The sequence below is a fragment of the Coloeus monedula genome, assembly GCF_965178545.1.
Source record: "Coloeus monedula genome assembly, chromosome: 8".
NCBI lineage: Eukaryota > Metazoa > Chordata > Aves > Passeriformes > Corvidae > Coloeus > Coloeus monedula.
The window spans coordinates 27,084,532-27,109,614 of NC_138788.1; the positions used below are offsets into that span (position 1 = coordinate 27,084,532).

The 25,083-nt window shown below is 39.5% G+C and overlaps 1 protein-coding gene across 1 annotated transcript in view; it reads left to right on the forward strand.

Moving 5' to 3' along the window:
* Positions 1–5,416: 5,416 nt before the first annotated feature.
* The window catches only part of CFAP58 (cilia and flagella associated protein 58), a gene marked incomplete at both ends in the record, with an annotated part of 52,249 nt that continues 32,582 nt past the window's right edge, over positions 5,417–25,083 (forward strand). The window contains 10 exons of the mRNA XM_082286360.1: positions 5,417–5,934; positions 6,558–6,630; positions 7,323–7,604; positions 12,535–12,671; positions 15,345–15,501; positions 17,535–17,729; positions 19,874–20,011; positions 22,139–22,298; positions 22,533–22,615; positions 23,752–23,943. Of these exons, the coding sequence (XP_082142486.1) occupies positions 5,417–5,934; positions 6,558–6,630; positions 7,323–7,604; positions 12,535–12,671; positions 15,345–15,501; positions 17,535–17,729; positions 19,874–20,011; positions 22,139–22,298; positions 22,533–22,615; positions 23,752–23,943 (1,935 nt within the window). The remainder of the gene's footprint in view (positions 5,935–6,557; positions 6,631–7,322; positions 7,605–12,534; positions 12,672–15,344; positions 15,502–17,534; positions 17,730–19,873; positions 20,012–22,138; positions 22,299–22,532; positions 22,616–23,751; positions 23,944–25,083) is intronic.

Sequence of the window (25,083 nt, forward strand, 5' to 3'; positions counted from 1 at the left end):
GGATGTTCCACACCTCCTGGCTATCATGCAAGGACATGTGCAGGGAGACGGGATCACCTCCTCATAGTTCACTATATGGTGTCCTCATCTACTCCCTTACACCTGACCTTATAAACATCTTAAATCTCAGTGATTTCCCCAGTCTTTTCTGGGTATTAAAATTTTTTTCTAAAAGCCTCTTCCTACCAGAGGAGTCAGGTGTCAAATAGCGAAAGATGCCAGACAAATTTTTTCATGTAGGGAAAGACTTGGTGGTTGAGAATAAAAAGGCTGAAAAATACAATGTGAGGGGAACAGGAGTATGATATTAGGGCCTGGATTCTGCTGCTGGAACCAAAAGGCTGTTGGAAAGCTAATGAGCTCACAATGACTCTATGTATTTGAAGCTCATCTTTAAATAGACCCAAATGTTCCTGATTGGGAAGACAGCCATGGGTCAGAACTGGTAGGCAGGTAATGGGAATAATTGATTGAAGAAACCTAAGAGCTCTGCAGGGCCAAGTGTATTTATGTTACCTTGTAGGCTTTCCTTTATAGCCTCTCCAGTGATTAATGATGCTGGGCAACCAGGACGGGCAGGGTGACTTCTATCGGACCATTCCTTCACATATATAGGAAGAAAAGTTCCCCCATCTCATTCTCTAAAGCTGAAGGCCAGATTTGTAGCATAAACCATAACACTGGTGATGGTAAGAGCCCACAGTGGGCAGTGATGGTGAGGGGGATCTGCAGAGCATTGCTTTCATCCAGCAGTCTTGGAGAATCCCTGTGTTTGGCTTGGAGAAGGGTAAAAGAGAGGAATTTTCTAACAAGCATGGCAGGCCACAGTAATCCCAGTTGCAGAACTGGGAGGAAAAACTAGGATGGAAATCTGTTCTGCAGTTTCAAACCATACTGGGGAATAGCAAGTTCAACTTAGTTTCAGGATTATTGAATTAATTTTAGTTACTTTCCATAACTCTCATCTATTTTATTTTTTATGTAGAGCATGTAATTGTACATTACACACATACCACTTGGCAGCTCTAGCTTCTCAGAACTAACCAAGCTCTTTATTTGGGTGTTTCTATTAATTGAAACATTGCCATGATTTAACTTCTTATGAAAATGGTAATGTTTCCTCTCTTGAGATCATTGGCTCAAGTCTAGTGCCAAACATGATCAAAGGTTACTGTTATTTGAGATCTGTTGCATCATCTTTATGAACAAAGTAGAAAGTCTCAATCCAATTTGAACTGAAAACCCGTTCTTGATATAAAACTATCATTAAGTTTGAAAAGAACAGGCAGAGAGGACATTAAAAAAGAATATAGTAAAAATATCAGTTATATAATTAAGTAATTGAGAACCATATAGCATTTCCTTGTCACTGGAGAAAAAGGAGCACTTGCAGTAAGCTCTTGTTCTTTTTAATACTGCAAGACTGGTGCAACTCTGAGAAGGCAATCTGGTTTCCAGGGTACGTCCCAGGATTGTCAGCTCAGTGACAGTGCCTGAAGCATCTCAGCTCTTTGAGGCCATGAGGCTCTGCTGCATTTCCATACCACTGGGAAAATTACAAGACTTGCAGTTAGATTAAGTAATACTCATGTGATACATTTGTAATATATATCAAACAATAATTTAATATTAGCAAATCGGTAGATAAATTTTGCTTTCCTTAGTGGTAATTTTCCATTGATGATGTTATCTGAGTAAACGGAGCAATCCCGAATTCAAACGCAGAGCTCATGCATGAGCACGCGTTCACTCCAGCATTAGATCCCCGTGTATTATGGGATGTTTGTAAGCCGGCTCTGGGCCGGAGCGCGGTGCGGGTCGGTTCAGCAGACACGGCCGCGGTGCGGTGCTGCCGCCTCCCGATACCTCCTGACAGCAGCGGGACTGGGAGGAATCACTTCAACCCCCGCGCTTTCCTTTATCAGTTCATCCGATCCTCACCGACCAAAGGCCACAAGGTTCCTTTTACATTTTCCAGAAGACACGTACTGTCATGGTCCCTGCCCCAAATGGCTTACATACTCCTGAGTCATCTTATGATGAGATCTTATTTTATTATTTATATCTCTGCAGTAGCCCATAAATCCTTACATTCAGGAAGTAATGGCTTATCATTTTCATGCCACTACAGTTTAAAACATGCCTTCAATAACTGCACAAGGGTTGTGACCTCAAATAAATCAGTGAGCAAACACTTCTTCTCTAATAACCCTTTCTGCATGCACACCAACACACCCCGCTGATGCAAAATTCACTTTTATGCAGCTGGTGAGACAGGTGATTCTGCTTATTTACCATAAAGTACATGTGTCTCTTGAACAAAGTCAGACATTCAGGGAAATAAATAACAATCATTTCAATGAACTGAAACTTTCTAGGTCTGGCTTGTCCTTGCTCCTAGTGGAGATTTATTTGTTTTTATTTAAGGTAATTTTTTTTTTCTTCTGTAGCCATTGGAGCTTTTTGCTCTTACTAGCAGAAAGGTTTTTGCAGAGCTGGGGACATATGCTCATCTTAAAAGGGAGAGTCAAACAGTGATCCCACTTGAAGTGCTCCACCTTGTCCAGAGGTTCTGTCTCTGACATGAGTGCATCATTTATAGCCATGACAGACACAGCACCACTTCAGGATGGCAGATGTGGTTATTTACAGTTCACTGATGAATCTCAAGTACAGGGAATTTTAAGTGGCTGGTCCTGAGCTGAAGTAAATTCTTGGTAAGGTCAGAAACTTGGGTGTCCTCTTGAGTGTCAGTGCAGCTCTTTGTTTATGAAGCTGTTGAGGCATTCGCTTGCTGTTTAATATAATTTGTTGCAGAATTAATTCAATGTGAATGTTTGAGTCTTGTCACAGATTTGTGTCCTGGTTGAACTTATTTGCTACAAGTTGTGATGTTTTAAGTTGTGATTTTTTTGTAAAAATATGGGCTTTTGCATGAGTTATCACAGACTCTGAACGCTCACCCCACTCTGTCTGCACTATAGTTAGAGGTGCAGCTACCACAAGGCTGAACTTGCAGAATTTGAATGAATTTAGCTCAAATGGAAGTTGTCATGAAGACCAGTCATACAGTCACCCTTACATGGTCTCAGAGGACACAGGTCACCAGGAGTTTGAAAAACGTAAGAGTAGAATCATAGAATAGTTTGGGTTGGGAGGGGCCTTTAAAGGTCTTCTAGTCCAACCCTGTGCAGTGAACAGGGACATTTTCAACCAGACCAGGAAGCTCATGGGAATGTCTTAATAAATCAATACAGTTTTTGGACACATTTATGCTGTTACCTTCAAGCACAAACATGTCCCTGAAGCACAAAGGTGACTACCTCCCTTCATGAGTTTCCACTCCTGTTTTGCTTTTAAAGATTTAAGAAACAGTATAATAAAATCAAAGCTATATATTTGAGATGTAAATTGAAGGGGTTTTTTTTTGTTCATCATATAATACTATTTTTTAAAATTCTGAGCATGTCCTCTTCCTCCAGCAGTATTTTGCTCACAAAATTAAAATCATACCATTTGATATTTCATTACATGTGCAGTTGTTTTATTTTAAAGGTCTAGAAGTTTGGTCCTCTTGAGACTGAAATCCTAGAATCAAGGAATTTATCATAATCATCTTCATGGTAATTTTATTATGTAAGAAACATCAGTACAAAAGAAAATGAGGAAAAAGAAGAGCGCAAAACTTAGAAAAGGAACTTTATTGATTTTTTTTCATTAGAAGTTTATACTGAAATGATTGAATGTTTCAGTGTAAAGGGTTTTGTAAATTAAGTCATACATAAAAAGAATACATTATAAAATGCTTACTATTCTCCCGTTCTAATGGTAAAATCAGAGCATTTGAAAGCATCTATTTGAAACTGCCTATTTTGCCACGTAATCAGTAAAATGAACTGCTACAATTCAGGCTTCATTAAACCAGCAAGAGAAAAAGTTTTCCATCATCATTATTTGTTTCAAGTGGTACTCTAAGGTGGTAACCAACATCCATGCTGCTAGGGAGTGTAAACATGGTACAGTACACTCCCTGCCCTGAAAAGCTATCAGATGGAACAATTGTGTGTGCCTAGAGAGATAAACCCCACCATTTCAGAGCTTAGCTGGGAGTGAACAGCAGCAGCTGATTCTTGAGCACAACTCTGAAGCGGAGCTGCTGTCCTGCCTTCCCTTTTCCTGCACCATGGATTGTGCCAAACCATCCACTACTAAAAATGCCCTAGGGTATATTACCATGTCCCGCAGCCGTAGGGAGGAGGAGAGAAGATCCAGCAGGCAGGAACTGTGCAGCAATATTGATCTATTTAATTATCTTACAAACTCTTTTATAGACTTTTTTCTTCATAGTCTAATTGGACAAAGTATCAGTCACCCCTTGGGGTGATTGGCTAAAATCCTAAAACATCCATTGTCAAAATATTTTTCTACTGTACTATAAACAAGACTTTTCAAGGTTGCAGGTGTTTCATTGCTTACAGAACTCTGCTACTATCTCTGTGAAAGAGAGAAGTCTCTCACGGACTTAGAAAATAGCAAGAAAATCCTTGCTAGCAGCATTTTTGTATCCAAAATCCATGGACAGGCTACTGTGAATAGTTGAGTACAATGACATGGCAGAAGTCAGGCTCCAAATGCCATTTGGCATGTAGTGACATGACAAGGGGAAATGGCCTTAAGCTGAAGGATGGTAGGTTTAGATCAGATGTTAGGAAGAAATTCTTTACTGTGAGAGTGGTGAGGCACTGGCACAGGTTGCCCAGACAATCTGTGGATGCCTCATCCCTGGAAATGTTCCATCCCAGGCTGGATGGAGCTCTGAGAACCTGGTCCAGTGGAAGGTGTCCCTGCCCATGGCAGGGGGTTGGAATGAGATGATCTTTAAGGTCCTTTCCAACCCAATGTATTCTGTGGTTCTATGATTTATACCCTCAAACTGCACAAATCCCTGTTAACTGTCTTCCTGTCTTCCACAGGACTGTGCCTTGAGTGGACTCAGTAAAGAAACACAAGAAGCTACTGGAAAGGGTCCAGCAGAGGCCACGAAGATGGCGATGGGTCTGGAGCATCTCTTGTATGATGAGAGATGGCAGGAGCTGGGCCTGTTCAGTCTGGAGAAGACTGAGAGGAGATCTCATCAAGGCATATAAATGTCTCAAAGGCAGGTGTTGAGATGATGGTGCGAAGCTCTTTTCAGTGGTGCCCAGTGACAAGATGAGGAGCAATGGCCATAAACTAAACCGCAAGACGTTCACTTCAACATGAGGAAGAAATTTCTTCCATAGAGGGTGGCAAAGCACTGAAGAGGCTGCCCTGGGAGGTCGTGAGTCTGGCCTTTGTGGAGACATTCAAAACCCACCTGGACACATTCTGTGTCACCTGCTCCAGGTGACCTGCCTCGGCAGGGCGGTTGGACTGGATGATCACCAGAGGTCCGTCCAACCCTAACAATTCTGTGATCGAGCTGGCCCATCCTGCCGGCCGCCCTCAGCTGCTCTGCTCAGGGAGCCTTCTGGGTCACAGGGGAAACAGTCCTCGGTGTCCTCGGTTAAAACCCCCGACGGCCGAACTTCAGCAGCAAGACAGACACACAGTTTTTAGTAGACAAGTCACCCTTCGGCAGCGAGGTGACCACGGCCATGTACGCGCTCGCCGCGAGCCTCCCGAGGCAGCCGCTGGGCCCTGGGCTCACGGCGGCCCCGCCCGCAGCCGCCGCCGTTGCTACGATACCACAGCGGCGTCGGCTGCGGGCAGCGGCCTCGGCACCGCCGCGGGCCCGGGCCGCCCCTGCCCCCGCCCCGGCACCGCCCCTGCCCCGGCACCGCCACCGCCACCACCCAAGCAGCGCCACGGCCCCGGCACCGCCATCGGCACCGGCACTGACACCGACCCGCCGCTCCGAGCCCGCCGCCCCCACCCCACAGCAGCATGGCTGAGGTAACCTGTAACCTGTCCCTCCCTGCCCTTCCTGTCCCCTGGACAGGACGAAGGCTGCGCCTCAAGATAAGACCAACAACATCATCTGTGTATCATCTGTAGCCATATACCATGTTTATGTGCCACCTGTGTGAGCAGAGCTCAGTTATGTCCTGCTTTGAAAGTAGGAGCAGTTAGGCTACTTGTACGCAAGCAGCAGTGCCTCTTCACTTTTAGGAGCAGCTGCTACGTTTAAGATCGTGGGTGTGGTTCCCGCCCTGCCTCCCCCCTCGTAACTGCTCGTCTTTCAACTCTATTTACAATCAGGAACACGAATAAGATCAAGACTGAAGTACTTGAAGGGAGCCTGCAAGAGAGCCAGAGAAGGACTTCACAAGAGTGTGTAGTGGGGACAGGACAGAGGGGAATGGATTCAGACTGAGAGTAGGTTTAGATTGGATATTAGGAGAAAATTCTTTACTGTGAGGGTGATGAGGCACTGACACAGGTTGCCCAGAGAAACTGCAGATGTCCCATCCCTGGAAGTGTTCAAGGCCAGGTTGGATGGAGCTCTGAGCAACCTGGTCTAGTGGAAGGTCCACGGCAGGGAGTTGGACTGAGATGATCTTTACGACCCCTTCCAGGCCAAACCATTTTGTGATTCAGTGGTTTGGAGAGGAGGATGAAATGAGAAGAAACCCGCAAATCTCAGAGCAGGTTTGAAGCGGGGACGCACTAAGTTTCGGCTCACAGTTGGGATTGTTCTTTTATGCTGGCCGGAGCACGGGCTGTAGTGTTAAAGGTGCCCTTGAGGTTTCCTGCTGACAGAAGAGCTGCTTCCCTATCCTAGTGAGACCCTCTCAGAGGTGCATTTGCAAGGATTTGGCATCAGAACTGAGCTAGATCAAAAACGTCTTCTGTGAAAGGTTTAACAGTAGCATTTCCCACAAAGGAAAGACTGGCTTGCATTGGCATTACTGGAGCTTTGAGATGTGCTTGTCTGCAAGTCTCTGGCACTATCTGGACAGAAATCATAAACTAATCAGAGTTTAGAGGGTAGAGAACTGGGTAGAATTGGGGCTAAGATACTGGGTTTCCTCAGTAGTTGGTGCATTATTCAAGCGTTATCACAATGATGGTATTTTATAGACTTATCTTTAAAGCAGTTGTGGGACTCAATTACAAGAACTCTGGCTGGTAAAGCACAAGTTATTTCAGTAAAATTGGGGGAGATGTGTTTGAAAAATAGCCTACAACATGCATATTATATGCTAGCAAAAGAACTGTTATTAAAGAATTTTTTTCATGATTTTTTAGTAGCTGTTATACACTCAGTTTATTACTTTTTTGTATTCTTGGGTCATAAGTGAGATGTTGAATTCCTCCTGTTTGTTGATTATTTCACTCAGGAAAAGTCTGACAAACTATATCTAGAAGAAAGTGCATTTGAAGCACTGGAAAAAGACTCCCAAGAATTCATCAGTATACTGAATAGAGATGAAGCTCTGGAAAAATTCCGTGTCGAATATGAGAAGCTCCTTGCTATTATGAAGAAGTCTCGTGAAAATGAAAAGCATCTCATGGAGAAATGCAGGAAGCTGAGTGCTGAGCTTGTAGAGAAGTCATCTAAAGTAGCTGTGCTCACAAAACTCACTAAAGATGATGGGGAAACTATATCATCATTGAAGTCGGTAAAGTTTTGAATAGAGTGAAGTATGATCTGAAATTGTTAATGAAAAACATGGTAATAAGAGAAGCACCTACAAGAACACTTGATTCTATGTAGAGAACTAGCTGGAGGACTAAGCATAGAGCTGGCATCTCCACTTGTTTGACCTCTGCTTTGCTTTGTTTGCTCAGCCTGGTATTTTTACAGGTTTCAGTCAAATTCTGTGTTTTATTTGCACTAGATCAACTCCATCAGCTTTCAAGTACTCACTAACAGTTTTTGTTTAAGCTTTCTCTCTGTAAAACGGCACATTTTCAGCTTAATGTACATTTTTTTATTCATTAATACTTTTGCAGGGCTGCTTGGATGTTTACTGTTGCCAGAACATAAAAAATCTACTTTTTGTGGAAATAGGGATTGTAGGCCAGGGAAGTGATAACTTATATAAATAAATGTTTCACGGTGTCTTTGAAAAGGAATCCTATATATAATTTCAGTGTGATTTCACCAATTTACTCTGGTGTGTTGCTTAGTATTATTGATTTGAACTCTGTCAAATCAAAGTGCTTGGCTCACTAAAAACAGTTGATGATTTTAGGCTTTCAGTGAATTTTGACTGTCAGAAACCTAAAGCTGCCAAGTGATCATAAGACTGTATTTGGAACTTTTTTCATTCTCATGGTTTAAAAACTTAGCTTTGTGATAGCTAGATAGGCTTTAATTTAGCACTTAGTTGAGAAACCTCCATGGCTTACAATAAAGTGTTTTGTTCCAGTAAAATAAAGTCAGTGTAGCAATCCAGAGTGATTTTTGAGCACTACAAAAATAGAAGTTCTTTGAAATGAAGTTTCTTGTCCTTGGAATTATGAAGAAAATACATTCAGAGTAAATATAAATAGCAGCACTGTCATCCTATGGCTGCGGTTTGCAAACCCGTGGTACTGCCCAAAGCCTCCTCAAGGAGGAGGAAAAGCGTAGAAAATCTTGTTGATTTTCACTGCTGCTAATCGAAACCTGGTAGATGAATGTCAGGAGCCACAATGATCCTTACAATTTCCTTTTTGCTGTTACATGGCAATACTCTGTGTGTGAACAGTAGGAGAGGTGATCCTTCAGGATGTTCCCAAACTCAGGAGACACTGTCTTAGGAATGTCATAAAACTGAAGAGTGGAAATGTTGGGAAAATAAGAGCCTTTCCAATTTCAGCAGCTAATTTGAAACTCAGGCAGGGTATGACTTAACCATACCGCCTACTATTGAACCCATTAAGTGATTTTTCTAGTGAAAAAGCTGCTTGACAATATGATCCTGTTAGAAATGATGTGCAATGCACAACATGTAACATTTCATTTCTTGTGGTTGCTGTGAGCCAAGTATACAGCTGATACTTTTTCAGTTTGGTTATGAGAATTAGTCTTTCTCTTAAAGGTTCAGGAATTATTTGGATATTGTTTAAAATGTTCATTCTTGTCTGACGTTTTGCTTGGTAAGCCCTTTATATTCCATATTATTCTTCTTTCTGAAGAGAAGTTCTATTAGAGCTGTAGTATTTCACTACAATTTTGTTAACATTTAAAAAATGTGTTTCTCGTGTGTCCAAGCTAAGTGTCGAAGGAAGTTCAAGTGCTAAAGTAGCCAAGGTGATATTCCTCAGTGCTAAATCAAACAATCTGTCCCACAGTTTAATCATTTATAAACAATAAAAGAATCCTGGTGGGGCTGTTCCTGTAAAAATGATATAGTTCCTCCAAATTAAGGCCCTAGGTCTTGGTGACTCGATGGGTCATTAGGGTAAGAAATAAAAGTTGTGGAAGCAAAATTTTTCTCCATGTGAAGCCTGTTTGTAATCAGAAGGGTTTGTATGAGGTAGGGGTTAACCACATAGATCAGTGGCTGGCAGGACGTGGGTCAGTGACAATCAGTAGCTGTTACCTGTCAGGTGGCTGTTAAAGGATCTGGTTTGTAGTTTTAATAAACCAGGAATAACAATCTGCTGTTTACAGTCGTATCAAAGGAGCAAAGGGCCAAGCTAATGTGAAGGGAATACAGGTCTGTTTTTCATGGGTTTTCCATGAGTCTGCACTGGAAGAATGCTGGAAGGGGAATTTATAGGAGCTTGTACTGCCCTGCTTGAAATTACCAAATTTTCAATTTCCAGGCGTATCAATCCAATATAATAAGAAAGCGTTTCATTAATTCTCAGTTTCTGAGCAATGAAACTGATGTGATCTTTTGGGGTATTTAATGAAAGTAAAGTAAAGCAGTCACGCTTCGTAAGTTCTGCTTCACAAGTTCCAGAATTGAGTACTTCTCCAAAAATTTTTGAATGATTCTAACAGCAAACATCCAGTGTACTTCCTTTAATTATGCAACAGACTGCCATGGAGTACCTGCCTATCTTGTACTGCAATTACCCTGTGTTGCTGACCTACTGCAGTCTTTCACACTGAATAACAATGTGAATATTTCTTCTCTGAAGGCTTCCATCATCAAAATTTTGGTGCTTTTTGCTTCTGAAAATAAAGGATCTATTGATCCACTCTTAGAGTAGAAGACACAACCAAGACGCAACTATAATGAAGCCCAGTTTTGGTGATGATGAAGTCTGTAGCAAATTCTTATTTAGATTTTGCATATTAATGTGGCCATCACCCGTGTCTCCCAACTTTATTGATAAAAATTGGTATTATCAATACAAATTCAATACAATGGTTTTTACATACCAAAGATAAAGTTCAAAAAGCACAGCTTAGGGTAACCTGAAATCAGTGCTTATGTTAATGGCCCCATTGACTTCAGGTGATCAATACTGCAAATACTCATCAGAACAAAACACTCACTGGAGCCACTAAAACCTTTCAGAGACTGTATTGAATTTATTCCCCAGTTCTATTCCCCAAAACTCCAATCGTAATGATTTAATTCACCAATTTTAATCACAGTCTAATCAGCCAGCAGGAAGCTCTGATTTAAGTAATCAGCTTTAATCTTATTTTCAATTTGCATTTTTCTAGAGAAAGGGTGGTTGCCTTACTGGTTGACAAATCTGAAGCATGTTTATTTACAGTTTTATTTTATGCTTTTCTGCTCATCAACGTGATACACTGTGTCTTCATGCCATTATTTCAGCCTAACATGCATTTATTTAAATTTCAGAATTGAGCATTTTTGTACAAGATATTAATGAATGAAAAACTTATAATTTACTAGATGATACTTAATACTTTATGTATGATCATTGCTGCATTGAATGAAAATTAGAACTCAAAATGTATGACATAAAAATTTACTTGAATATATAAAACTGTTTAAATATGCTTGATACATGAGTGAAAAAGCACATTTTTCAAGCTAAATTTTGGACTAAGTAATTTATTAAGTAATGAAAATACTGTTTGTAGGTAGTGAGTTTAATTGACTGTAATTTTCAGAATTTCTGAGCAAGGAAAGCCCATTGTTTAACTCTTTATTAGTATGAGGGGAAAAAAAAAGGAAGAGCAAAAATTCCTGATCTTTAAGTTCCAGATGGTTTCTCAAATTTGGATATGCTGAGCTAGTTGAATAAATAAGATGGAAATGCATTCCCTTTGCAGTTTGAAGAGGCTACAGATGTTATACTTTGTGTTATCTTTTCAGCAAAATCTGGTAGCCTGTTACTTCTGCTAGTTCTATAGTTTGAATTTTTAATTTAGGCAGTAAACAGCTAAATATTACACATATTAGATTTTTAAAGGTTCAATAAGTATATTAACAATATACCATAACATAGATGTCATAATTTAGAGTTTAATGTTAAATAGGGTTGGTTTTTTTCAGAAACAGAAATGTCAATTACAATAAGGAACTTCTGTAAACAATTTGGTATAAATTAAATTATTTTATTTTCTTCATTGAGGAGATGGTTTTTAAAGTATTTTTTTCCTGCCCCAATTTCGTATGATGAAAGTAGAGGTTGAAAGGGATATTATGGCCTGATAGAATGATGCTTCTATTTGGCTTTCCTTGGGGAGATCGTAGAGCTAATGTAGAACTGCACAACCACGCTTGGGGTCCAAATCTGTACAAGTCCATCAAGTCCAGAACTCTGCTAGGAGCCAGCTGTGAAAAGAGCATCATGCTGTGATTTGAAGCTCAGGAACTTCTAGTGTAAAAGTGTAAAAGTAGTATGTTCATTATTTACTGAGTCTTCAGGAGCTTTTCTTCCAGTCCAGTCACTTGCTGAATTTTTGCGTTTTTTTTAGCACAGGATTCCAGAAGTGGTACGAGCTTCATTTGAAACTAGCAAGGAATAAGCCTTTTGTTTGATTCATAAGGATCTGATTCAAGGGAGAGAGATGCAGAGGAAGTTAAAAACTCAAGTGAACCCTCCTCCCCTATCCTGTTTGTGGGCACACAGATCTGTCATTCGAGTAGCTCCATGTGCTAAAATTTGGCATAAGAATTGTGTCTTGTCTAAGTAAGTAGTTAAAGTCAAATTACAGTAAGTCCCCACAGATGAAAATTAACAAAGAGGCAGAAAAGTTGAGTAACATCTTTTTCTCATCCAAATCAAGCTGGGTGTTCATTGTCCTAACAACTGATAAGAATTTTATGGACATGAGCTATTTAAGTAGGTGTCCTTTGTGGACACTGAATTGTCAGTAAAATTTTAGATATTAGTGGTACTCATGTGATCAAAGCTTCAGAGTGAGATTTGAGAATGTTCAGATCTATGTGTTAAAGAAAATGTATTAGAGCTTTTCTGGTGTAAATTGACGTAGTCTGAACAACTCAAAATGTTTGCTATACGCTCAGCCAAAAAAAAGTGAAGGGAACTGTTGTGAACCTAAGCATGAAAAGGCACAAAAATCTGTTTTCTCAACTAACCAAAATGCAAGGCAATTAATTTCTAATTTGTGGTTATTTTTAAACACAATTTCATTTTTGTAATTGTTTTCCATTTTGTTCCTAGGAGCTTGAAAAGGCCTGGAAAATGGTGGATAAAGCCCATGAAAGGGAACAGAAAACTAAGGAAACGATTAATTCACTGAAAAAGGAAATTTTACACCTAAATAATTTAATGAAGGAAAGAGCTGGACAGGAATACAAGTAAGTTTTTCTCAGGGAGAGGGAAAGCCCTTCTGATTTTCTATCATTCTGTACCTTGTTTAACCATGTAGACACAGTGGAAAACAGATCTTTTCTGCCTTTTCTCATGAATACACATGTATTTGTCTGTGTGTTTATGCAGTGGGCAAGTACAGAATCAGGCTCTGAGCGAGTTCATTCAGTATTGGATTAAGCTGAGAGATCAAATAAAATGAATACTATGCACTTTCTCTGAATGTGTCATATTGTTTTATCTGACAAACACTTCAGCATCCTTTGAGAATAGGATCCTGTCAACATTTTTGCATTTCACAGCAGCAAGGTCAAGTAGATAAATCAAGAAGGCAGGAGGCTTGATTTCTCTTTGGTTCCTAGCTTTGTTATAAGCCATTAACACTGTCTATGTTCTTGTTTGTATTTTATATTTATGCACTTTCAAGATGATGTTGGTTTTTTTTTTTAACCAAACATGCATAGAGAGACCTGGTCTGAGATGGAGCCTCTAAGCCAGTACATTGTGCACATAATAATCATCCTCTGGAGCTGCTCAGAAGCTCTCCAGAATCTACTGTTGGTGGAATCAGGTCCTCAGAGACTGCTTATGCTGTAACATTAAGTTAAACTCAAAGATGGGATTAAGTGTGTTGATCCTGTGAGCTATGCACTTTCTACTGAAATTGCTGATGGTTAGCTCTCCTGGTTATGGCTTGAAATTTTCACTCTGTTTAAGTTATTTATTTATAATATGCATGCAGGATATGTTTGGGGCATGCTCGTCCCTGCATGCTCTGTGTATCCAGGCTGCAAGAACAAGAGGTCTTCAGCATGCTCAGACACTTTCCCCTCCAAGGAATGTGGCAGCACATAAACCTCCAGGGTCCATGAGAAATCCACTCCTTCGCCTTTTGTCCCTGAAACGTTCTGGACCTGTTTAACAGGTTTCCTTGGATCTAAAGGCTTTGTCATTCACCTTCCCCCTAGTATAACTCTCCTTAAAGTCTCTCTCTTGCTGACTGTGAGAAATGAGACAACTCTTAAAAAGATTAATTTATTGAAAACAGGAAAAAATTGAAAAATTACAGAAATCAGAAAAATATAAAAATTTGGGATCCTATGGCTTGGTAGATGGTATGCCCCAGGAGCGCAGGGATTTGAGATCTTCTGGCTGAGACAGCACTAGACCTCAGGTAGAGAAAAAGCTTGCAGTGCTGGGTTGACTTAAAAAACATTACTAAAAGCCCCTTAAAAGGGGTAAGGCTTTGAATGCCCCAGCACCGATGTCTCCCACAGCTAGTCTGGAGAGAGCAAGAGGGGAAGACAGAAGAGAGCCCCTCTCGGCTTCATCCTTTTTATAGTTTTTGCTCCGCCCCCAGTTTGCCCACAGCCCGCCCACAGCCCGCCCCTTCGGTCCAAGGCGATTGGTGCTTTCCCTTTGATGGATCATCTCTGTCCACCAATGGCTCATCGTTGTCAAGGGGGGTGGTATCAGTTAGAGATAAGGGAATACAATGCTTTCATTAAAATTCAGGTATTCAGGTTGCCATGGGACTTGCCTGCAGAGTAATGGCCATGGCTAAAAATAGCTGCTGGCTATTAAGACTGGGTGGGGGGGTTTTGGCCTTGGAATCAAAATGCAAGTGAAACACCTACAAAAAGTATTAAAATACATCCAACACACCTCAGAACACTTGTAAAAGTATACAGTAAACACAGGAAAGGTAACTCTTATGGTGTACCAGTGGTTTGTAGCTTGAAAAGGGGCAAGTTTGTGATTTTTAACTGGGAAAATTTTAACTGGGAAGGGTGCAACTCTATTAATAAACTTTAAACAAATAGAAACACTGATAATGGAACTGGATTTTTATACCTGGGCTGATGGGTTAATTGTAACATTCAATTTAAAAATAATTAACTCAAAATTAATTATTTAAAGCACTTAATATGCAAAGACCAAGCACAAATAGGGATTTCATGTATGACACTGACTTTTGCATTTTCCTGCCAGAGCCAGGAGCTGTTACTTTGCCAGCACCTCACTCATGTTTCCAGTTATGCCCAGGCTGCTGAGACCAGCCAGCTTACAATTTATTCTCCCTTCAGTTCTGTGGTTAAATACCCTGTCCAGGCCATGAGACTAAGTAACTCCTTTGCAATTTCAGCCTTGAAAACCCTATAATCTTTTAGAACAATAAGGCTGCTTTTTAAGATTGAGCTTGTACCCACAGCTTGGACTTCCTTTTGTATTGTAAATCTGTCAAAACAGAGTCAGTTTTATTTTTACATTATGTGACTGTAAGACATAACGTAGTTAGGTGTCCAGTCAGGTGAGATGCAGAGAGACTGGTTACAACATTGTAACATTTTTGGGCCCTGACTAATTTTGCAGTGGGCATAGAAGAAGGAATTTTGTTCCCTGTTACCTTTCTGGGAAATGGAAGGTTTATTCAGACCCATGAGGATGTGATACAGTAAGAAAGAGTTTTGACTTGGTTTGTGGTGATTCTGATCACAGTAGATAGAGCATATAATTCAGTTGACCATCAGTCTTAATACAGAGGAGTTTAAAATGAAAAAAATTTAAACTCCTCTTTCTCACAAGTGTCTTGCTCTGGGATAGGAGGTAGAACAGCAATGGCCTGTGACACTGCTTGACTATTATTTCCTTGCTTCCAGCGTTGAGAATTTGCTAAGATTTCAAGAAGAGGTAACAGAGGAGCGAGACCAACTGTTGTCTGAAGTTGTGAAGTTACGTCAAAGTCTCACTGAAATCACAGAGCAGCAGCAGGAAACAGAGAAGGCAAAAAATGAGGCAGAGGAATCCATTTTGCAGGTCTGTACTGATCGCCAGATGGTGATTTTTGGCTTTTTCCTGAGCCTTTCTCCACACTTGGAATTGATCTCCAGTGACTAGTAGACTACTACCTCTTCTTCCACAACTGAAACATTTTCAGGAGTGCTGTGAAAGGATTCTGCTGTGAATGACTTTCATATTTTTCTGTAGTTCTAGGCTATGTACTTTGCAAAGTGTATTGTCATGTACCAGCTGCTTCCATAACTTCCCAATACCCCAATGAGGCCAAGGTTGCTTTTTGTGAATCATAATCATCTTTCATACTGAAGAGATGGGATGTCTTCTGTATTGTAAATCCTTATGCCTCGAAAGAGACACTTAGAACATAGACCTGGAATGGAGATTCTTGGTCCCTTGCTGTTGGCAGTGGTTGCCATATGATGAAATACCATCGTTCTTAAGAACGTATCAAAATCTGACTTTAAAAATAATGAAGTTATTTTCTCTCCTCTTCTTTATGGGAAGCTTTTTCAGATCCTCACTTTTTTTATGGCTAGGGACCTCCTACTTTCTTCTTCACACTGATTCTGGATTACTGTTTTTCAGCTTAAGTTTTTCACCACAAAAATGTCTGTAGAGAGCAGTCATACTCCATCTCGGCTTTACATTAAGTTAGGCTTTCTGTTTTTCTGAACATCTGAGTAGACAGTTGTTCTTTGTGATCAATACGTATGGCTTCCTTTAAAAGTATAGAGCAGCTAGAGATAGAGAAGGCTGAGCATCAGTGGAATAGCCACTGAATGGAAAGTAGAAAAGGATGGAAGATGGGATACAGAACTCTCATCTGATACATCAAATATATGTGTAATAATGAGCAATGAAACAATTTAAAGCAGAATATAAATAGGGCCTGCAGCCAGACATCAGGAGAAGGGAAGAGTAGAAAATCATGCTTAAACAAGAACAGAGAAATGTTAGGAGCATTTGGCCTTCAGTTTTTTAGTAATTACAAATAGGAAAGTAATGATGAGTCTAGGTTTCATGCACAGAATTTTTTTCTATTTCTAAAGTAGATGACTGGGAGTGTACTAGAAGAGAAAATCTTTGTTTTTCTGACAGCATTGTGGGCATGGGAGAAAAGACTTGTCAACAAAACTTGTTGACTATTGGCAGCCTTAATCTGATACTCACTTCATCAACCCTTAAATTTACAAAATTGTTACAGCATTTGTAATCACCTCCCATTCTCCCGGTATGAAATTATTCTCCCCTTCAGACTGCTTAAATGACAATGTCTCTTTGAAGATCCTGTTGAAGACCCTGTCAGTTCTGGCAACTTCTCATCAGTGGGCTCAGAGGGGGAGGAATCCTTAAGCAAAGAACATCTTTCAGTTGCTGGTCCCTGGCTGAGCTGAATATTTCCATATGGATCAGCCCCCTGTGTCTCCTCTCTGCTGATTCTGCTCCATCGAATTTTTGTGGAGGGAGAGAGCAGAGTCACAAGAAAGTCTACTAAATATGAGAAAAATTTCCCCGTTCAGAGTTCCCATATAGGAGCTTTGATAGCAGAAAGATTGAGACCAGTTGTGGAAATGAACACTGGTCTGACATCTCTCTCTTTCCTTTAATATCAGTGTAATAAGTGTTTCTGCTAGTCAGAGAGAAAAATAAAATAAAAATCCTTGCAATACAACATCAAGCCCCAATTAATTTTAATGCTGCATTCGGAAAGTACCACTTTGCAAGTAACTTAAAACAGTAAAGACATTTGTGCCACTGCATCTCCAGAGGAATGCTTTTATGTTTGAACTGTATCAGACCCTTCTGTGTGGGTGAACTGACTGGTGCTTAACAAATTTTTGTCATCAATAAATGGGGTCCCTCATGCAGAACTTTTTGTTCAACCGTTAGAAAACATAATTACTTCTGAGAAGATCTGGCATGTAGTGGTGGTTACAGTAATATAGAAGCTCTTGTTTTTAAAATCAAGCATAGTCAGAGAGGTGAGAGGACTTGTTTTCCTGAGTAAAGGGCAGCAGAATTTAAAACTGTTTTCTTCTCTATTATTATAGCTTCAGCAAGACATCCAGCTGCGTCAAAACGAGGAATTACGAGAGGTACGGAAGAAGGAAAAAATGGAGACTGAGCTGAAAAATCTTCTAGCTGAAATGGATAACAAGCAAGCTGAGATCCAGAAGTTACAGCAACAAATAGAGAACAACAAAGAGGAACAACTGAAAATGGAAAATAATCTTAGAGAACAGCAGGTAGGGTACATGGCACGCTGTATTCATCAGGACTAAGATTAGATAAAATGTGTAATTAAGAAGAAAATGGATTTTCCTGAGGGGAGAGGGAGGGAGATTATTTTAAGTTATTAAATTTTAATAAACATTTATTTTTATATAAATATTAATTTACTAATAAATAGGTATGTAAAGCTTGCTGACAGATTTCAAATAGATTTCTCACAGACATCAGTAGTGGATTGCAATGATACTGTTCATCTTGAAAAATCACAGCAAGTGAGACATAGTCTGTGAAGAGCATGGATGATCTATAGGAGCAGGAGACTGCCAGGTTGGACTTCTGACTATATTGCCAGTTTTGCTATTCATTGTATCTAGTGGCATTGGTAAAATTATTTTACCTCCATCCCTTTCTTTCTTCTTTTTCACATTAGTTTTTATCTGCCTCTCAAGCCTGTGAAAGGGCAAGGAACTGTCTTCATAAACCTTTTTGATTGATTTTCCTCATTCTGTTTCTGAAAACTTTATCTGGAGGTGTCCTAACATAGTGTTCTGCAAGTGTGTGAATTTTCAGGTTTTCAGTCCATTTCCCCTGACTTTGAGAAACTCTCACAGAAGCAATTTCAGTAAATGGCAGGGGAGATCTCATCACTGTAAACCAATCCTAGCTCAAGGGAAACTTCCTTGTGAGTTGCGTGTATCTTGTAAATTTATGACTTTTATGGCTTTTTCTTTCCTTTTGGTCCCTGAAATTGTGAAGGCAGAGGTCTGTGCCAATTTTTAGTCAACACGAAGTCTTAATAAAATACTTAACATAAAGAGATTCAGAGAAGACTTTATTATTTCTGTGAATATCACTGATTTGATGCAGCTTTTGAGGGCAGCTCCATCATCTGCCAGGGCAATCACATTGTATATACAATTCCTGGTTCTGTTCCATTCTTTCTTCTTTTTATAGTCTCTTTCAGCCTTTCAAAGTGTAGATTTTAGGGGCATTCAATTATCCAAACAGTCCTGGAAACCAAGAGTTCACATAAAATGCTGTGTGTGGGCTAATTAACCAGACTTCTGCATTGTCTTTCTTACCTGTGCTGGCTTGAAGGTGTCTGTGAAGGCCCTGCATAGTCTTTTGCTAGAAGTCTGTCCAAAACACAGGCTATCCAACTCTGCAAGGGTCAGGGTAGAGATCTGCAAAAGGTGACACAGCTAGTGCAATTTCATCAGGTTATTGTCTCGACTGAATTGTAGTTGTTTGTGATGCCTGCTCTTATTATTCTTACTCTTATTCAAAATTTCTAATAAAATATCCTTTCTTGCATGGCATTGAAAATGGTTTGATACAGCTGCTGTAAGCTTTATCCCACCCCTGTCCAAGTCTCAATAAAGGATTGCCTGAAACAGTGTTATCCTGACATTTGCAATACAAGAAGGAGTATTCCTTGTTTATACACTAGATTCTACTTCTCTTCCTTTAATGCTTTTTAAGAGTGTAATATATATTGACTTCATCAGGAGTGAAAAATATGATGGTTGTTTTTTCCTCATTTATATCTGTAAAACTGCAAGGAAAGTTCCATCAAGCAGAAGATAAGGCTGCTGGCTCCAGTATTGAAATATATGTTCTGTATAGAAACCACAAAACCACTATTCCAGACGTTTGACTGAAGACAATTTAAAGAGGAAATTGCTTTGTCCTGGTCTCAGCAAACCATGTACCCAGAGAAATGTTATCAGCACATTAATGTAAGATGCTTGCTCATAAACCAGAGCTCCCCTGCCCTCTGCTGATTGAAGTAATTTGAATCTCATACTCATTTTCAGTAATTGTTTGTAGCAAGTTGTAGTATGTGATGGTTGCTAAATGCCTAGCAAGAAGTAAAATGCCTATCTACCACCTGCAATAGAGACCTGCTAAGCTTCCAGAAAAAAAAAGACACTGGATGTGTTATTCATTAGAAATTACGATTTCTTCATGTCATTATGACATGGAGAAATATTACATATTTAACATTAGTAATTTCATCAGCATTGAAGAGTGGTTTTTAAGCAGGCAACAATCTGAAGCAGCTTTTATCTCTTGGGTAGCAGGAAGGTTCTGTCTTCATGAATATGTAGATATTGTAATGAGATTTAAAAGAATTAATAGGATTATTCTTTAACAGATCTTGAATGAAAATGCTGGTAAGGAACTTGAGCAATTGAAGATGAAAAATCAAAAGCTCAAACAAGAGAGCGAGCAGCAGAGTGCGATGATTGACGATGTGCTGAAGGACATCGGTCAGAAGACAGCACAACTGAAAGTAAGTTCCAGAAGGTGCATCCTACCAGCTGTATCATTCCAATGACATCTTACCACCTGGGACAGGGATGTCTTCAGTTCTTGTCAGGATAGTTCCCCATGGGTAGTTTTGGAGGAAACTTGAGTAGTTTTTAGGAATAGATCTGGCTGATGCTGGATGCCATTCTTTCTATGGCAATATCATGGTCATGGTAGTGTCCAACCCTCTCACCTGACAATGTAGCACCTGTTGTCTTGGAGGAGCTGTTTCATAAAACACATGAACTAAAATGCTCAACGCACTCTCTTTGTAAAGGTGGTCACAAGCAAGGGCTCTTTTTTCAGTCCTGGGATCTTCAAATAAGAGCAAAGACTTTCTTACAATGATTAACGTAATTTGAATTTTGCCAAAATCCACTGGAAAATGGTAACAAATTTTAACAGTGGTGTCCTGGATAGTTCCACCAAAGGCAATTGCTTTCAACACTAAAATTTCTTCCCCCCCCCCCCAAGTATCGGTTGAGAAAGTTAAATATAAGTAACCAAGATGGTGTTTACTTTCAGATTAAATGTTTTTTTTGCCTGACTTCACATTATTTAAGACTCATTTTACTAAGAAGCAGGTGAGTTTCAGTTGAGGAAGAATTAAAGGATTCCTGCATATTCTTTTTTGGGTACTTTGAGAGCCCTTGTGACAAAGTGTAATGTATAGGTGTTGGATGCTATTATGCCAGTTACCATATCTTGCATTTTGTGTCAGCATTGGGGTTAAAACACTAAACATTAGAAAATTCAGGTAGAAAATAATTATCTTCTTGAGTTTTATGGAGTATAACTAATTCACCTAAATAAAAAGCTTGTTTGCCAATAGATACTGTTAGTCTGATAGAAACTAACCCCTGACAGATTAAAAGCTCAGTTCACAACTAATACAACACAGGTGATTCTGATTTAGATCCTTAATGGAGGAATGTAGGAGCTTTTTTTCTGTTGTAATTTATTAGGCAAACTGAAGGATGTTTTTCTTACCTATTTGAAAAACAAATTGCTGTCTTTTCCAGGTTATCCAGTTTTATCATTACTTCTACCAATACCATCATTGTTTAAAACTTTACAAATATGACTTACACTTGGGACTTCAGAGTGTCAGAGGATTTTGGTTCTATGATCTTATCCTAATTTCAGGAAAAGTTGATGGAACTTTTAAAGTCATGCACATGGACTTCTGGGAACAAAAAACCAGAAGATACTGCCCAGTTAGTAGTTAAGCCAGCTGCTAAAGCTCCTTGAGAGTCCTTAAGAGTCATGATATGGGATGCAGTTTTTGTAGGGACTGTGCCTGCAATACCATCCTGCAGTGTGCTGAGTGCTGGGCAGTTTGAATTGTCAAAGTACTCTTTAACCTCTTGAAGGTTATTGTCAGTAGGAACTGAGGAGATTCCCATTCTCCCAGAGGAGACTTGATAGCAGGATTCCCCATCTCAGAGAATCAGTATCTGAGGCTGTAAGTGGAAGGAACACTGTAGTCTGTGATGGCTGTAAATTAACCTAACAGTGGCACTGAATTATACAAAGAAGTTATACTTCTTAAAAGGAAAAAGACTGATTCCTGTTGTGATTATTGGTTATGTTTCCCAGTAACCAGCTATGCAGTATTTTGATTATTTTTTCCTCTATTGTATAGCAAATGAGATAGATTCTAGATTTTGCTTTTTCTTTAAAGCCATAGCTTATAAAAGAATGGGGATAACACATACCTGCTATTTAGAGACATGCAATCAGATCACACTACAGATACCTTTCTCATCACAGTCACTGTGCCTAGTATGTAAAATGAAAATAGAGCTGCCTGTGTTTAATCTGCAGGACTAATTGGGTAGTGCTGTGTGAGGTTTGCAGCTGGAGGTTCTTTATTGATCATCTTCAGTCCTAAAGTGTGAGATTTGATGATCATTTTCCTTTCCCAAGCTGGCTTTGTTTAAATTATTTTAAATATTGTTCAACTAGCTAGTTACCTTTCTGCAGCTGACCCACAGCACCTACATGTTTTCTTCCTGAGTTCCATGGAGTAAGTGTATGCCAAATACAAAAGCATCTTCTTTCTTTCTGTGGATGCTTTCTCTCCCCGTTCCTTGTTGCTATTTTGTAGGAGGCAGAGGATGAAGCAGCTCAGATGCGCCTTGAAATTTCAAAGCTGAGCAAAATGAGAGATGTTCTCCAGAATAAGCTGCGTACTGCAGAGGAACAAAAAGTTGATGCAGAGCATGAAAAAAGCATGCTAAAAAATGAAATAATCAGACTGGAGAAAGGTAGGTGCCTAACAGGTGGGTGGATCTGTTTTCTGAGTTCTTCTAAGTTATTCTAGGTACCCAAAAAAGCCTTAACATCATCAGCTGATACCGAGGGTTGTAAAACCCATTCACAGCTAATTGAACTGGTCATGTAATGGCAAGGCTTTAAAAGAAGTCCACTAAATTGTTTCTGCTTTTTAACAGCTGTACTATTTGAAGACAGGATTTATTCTCTTTCCTCTTTTTCTCTAGAGTTCGAGACAGCCAAGAAGCAGGCAGAGATTGACAAGAGAACAACAGATGGGCTCGTGAGGGAAAGGGATATGCTAAACCAGGTGAGTTTGCATTGGTCATATTGATAAGCCTCACAGCTTGAGAATGAAATGTCCATAGCTTAAGCATTCACAGCAGCACAGAAATGTAGAATACATAACGTTAAGTTAAAGCTTTCAGATTTCCTTAAGCAGATGCACAAACTACTTCTTTTCTGTGCACTGTCACAGTGTTAGTATCCATAAACACACAGAAGATTTCTAAGTTTTAACATATGAACTATCAGGGAGTTCAAACTGCAAACCCATTATTTGGTGTCCGAAGACTTCGTTACATCTGTGCTTTGACACTCTGTGTCTTATGAAGTTTAGTATTAATGTAGGCAAACAAAGTCTTTGCTAATAAAAGAACAAACCAGAATGTTGATACACTGGGTAGCAGCTTGGCAGGCTGTTTGAGTATTAATCCTTGCTTTTAGGTCTGTTGCTCATACTGATTGTTTCCCATCAGCCCAAGGTTCTTGTACTGCAGTATAGCATCTCATGTTTGTGGGCATTCCTGAAGTGTTGTCTTCTAAATTCAATGCTAAGAGATGATTTCTGACATGCTTTATTTGATGTAGATTCACTGTCCTGTGTCTTGAATCTAGCAGAGACTTTGATTTGACAGGTAACAAATACTTGTTTTGTATAGGGAAAAAATTTTAAAGTGGGACCAGGAGACTGATTTTGTAAAGATATGTTGATGTTTTCTGTTTAATCCTTATGCAAAATTTTAAAGTAAGCTTGGTTAATTTCAAGCTTGAACTTCCTATTTAAGACATGAGAAAGAAGAGTATTTGGCTTTATTGTTAATGTTACTGGCTATTGGCATGCTGTGCAATCAAAATGTCTTAAAGCTGGTAAGAATTTTCCAGTCATTAGTTATATCCACTTGTAGACAATCCTGTCAATTTTTTTTTTGTAATGCAGACACTAGTGTATTAACTTCAAATCAGAAAAAGCCCTATTTAGCAGCTGTGCTAGAGATTTTGTTTTTTAAATCAAATTTGAGGTTCAAGTATTTCAACTGAACAATTTAGATAAGGGATAATAACACTGTAAAGTCCATAGTCCACTTTGACAATGGCATGGTTTTGTCATAGTGGCAACAGTGTTGACTTTTCAGCTCAAGACTCATTCTTTTTTGTTCCCTGTAGAACTTGATCAAGGCTACAAATGCTACTCAGAAGCAGATAGATTTGGTAAAGCTCCATGAACAGTCAAAACACAACTTGGAAGCAGAAATCCAAAGTTATAAGATAGAAGCTCAGAAACAAAGGAAGATTATTTACCAGTTGGAGAAGGACAGAGAGAGTTTCATCAATGAAATGAGTGAGCTCAAAGAGAAGGTAGGAGCAGCTCTTCGTGCAAATGGTTCTTTCCTGTCTTACTCTCAAAACTGTAACAATGATACATTAATTTTCTAACATGCCAGTGGGAGACAGCTTGGATGGGAGGTCTTCATACAGTTACAAATATTTCTTGTTGTCAGTGTGTGTTGCCTGCTACTGCTTCAGGTCTCTCTAGGGAAACCTCACCAATGGGAGAGACACTAATTCTGTGAGAGCCTTGGAGTCCAGCCATGTATTGCTCTTATTCAGTGATCAATTGGGAAATGAAACTAGGGCTGGAGTTCAAGCCGGGACCTCTTGACTTCTTATACGTGAGTCCCACAGTTGAAACTCTCCTGTGCTGTTGGAAGTTACACTTTGATTGTCCTGTCTTATCTGCAAAGGACTCTATCTTGCAAATGACCACTGTCCTAAAGTCGGGCCCCATGAGAGCTAACAGTGCTCAACATCTTTGTAAGGTACTTAACATTTTGAAGGATTACTCCAGTATGAGAAAACATCTCAGCATGTTCAAGATACTCTGCAAAACAAATTTTCCAGAGGCAGCTGCAGAGAAATACTGCATAAAATTTGTGTTGCCTGCTCCCCATTGTTACGTATAACTTTATTCCTGATGGAGTAAAATCAGGAACATGATTTTAACATGTTCCATTAATTGCTGAGTATCACAATGAAGAGCCCTCCAAGAAGCTCATTGATTTACTGGTCTTAGCTTTCAAGTGGTTTCAATTCACAAGTTATTTGCTATCTTTTCACTGTAAAATTATCCTTCCGACTTCGTGTGGCCAGGGGCTTTTAAATCATTTTGGAATGGTATATGCTCCATTGCCTGGAATACCTCTTGTCATTTCCTTGTAAATAATATTCCACAAAAGTGAGATTTGTCTTTGTTGCAAAGTCATATTTTGCTTCTTTCCCTCATAGTGCATTTCTAACAGTGTAGATATGAGTTAAGAACATTGTAAACTAGGGCCAGTGAGTAATTCATAACACTTAGAACTACAAGGCTCTTTCTTTTAATTCTGTTCGGGGTTGCCCATAATATTTTGAGGATGAGAATGACAAATGTTTGCTTGCTTACTTTTTCCTTTTTCCCCCTGCCACTTCGGGTGTAAATTTTCTATCACTTCTTATAAG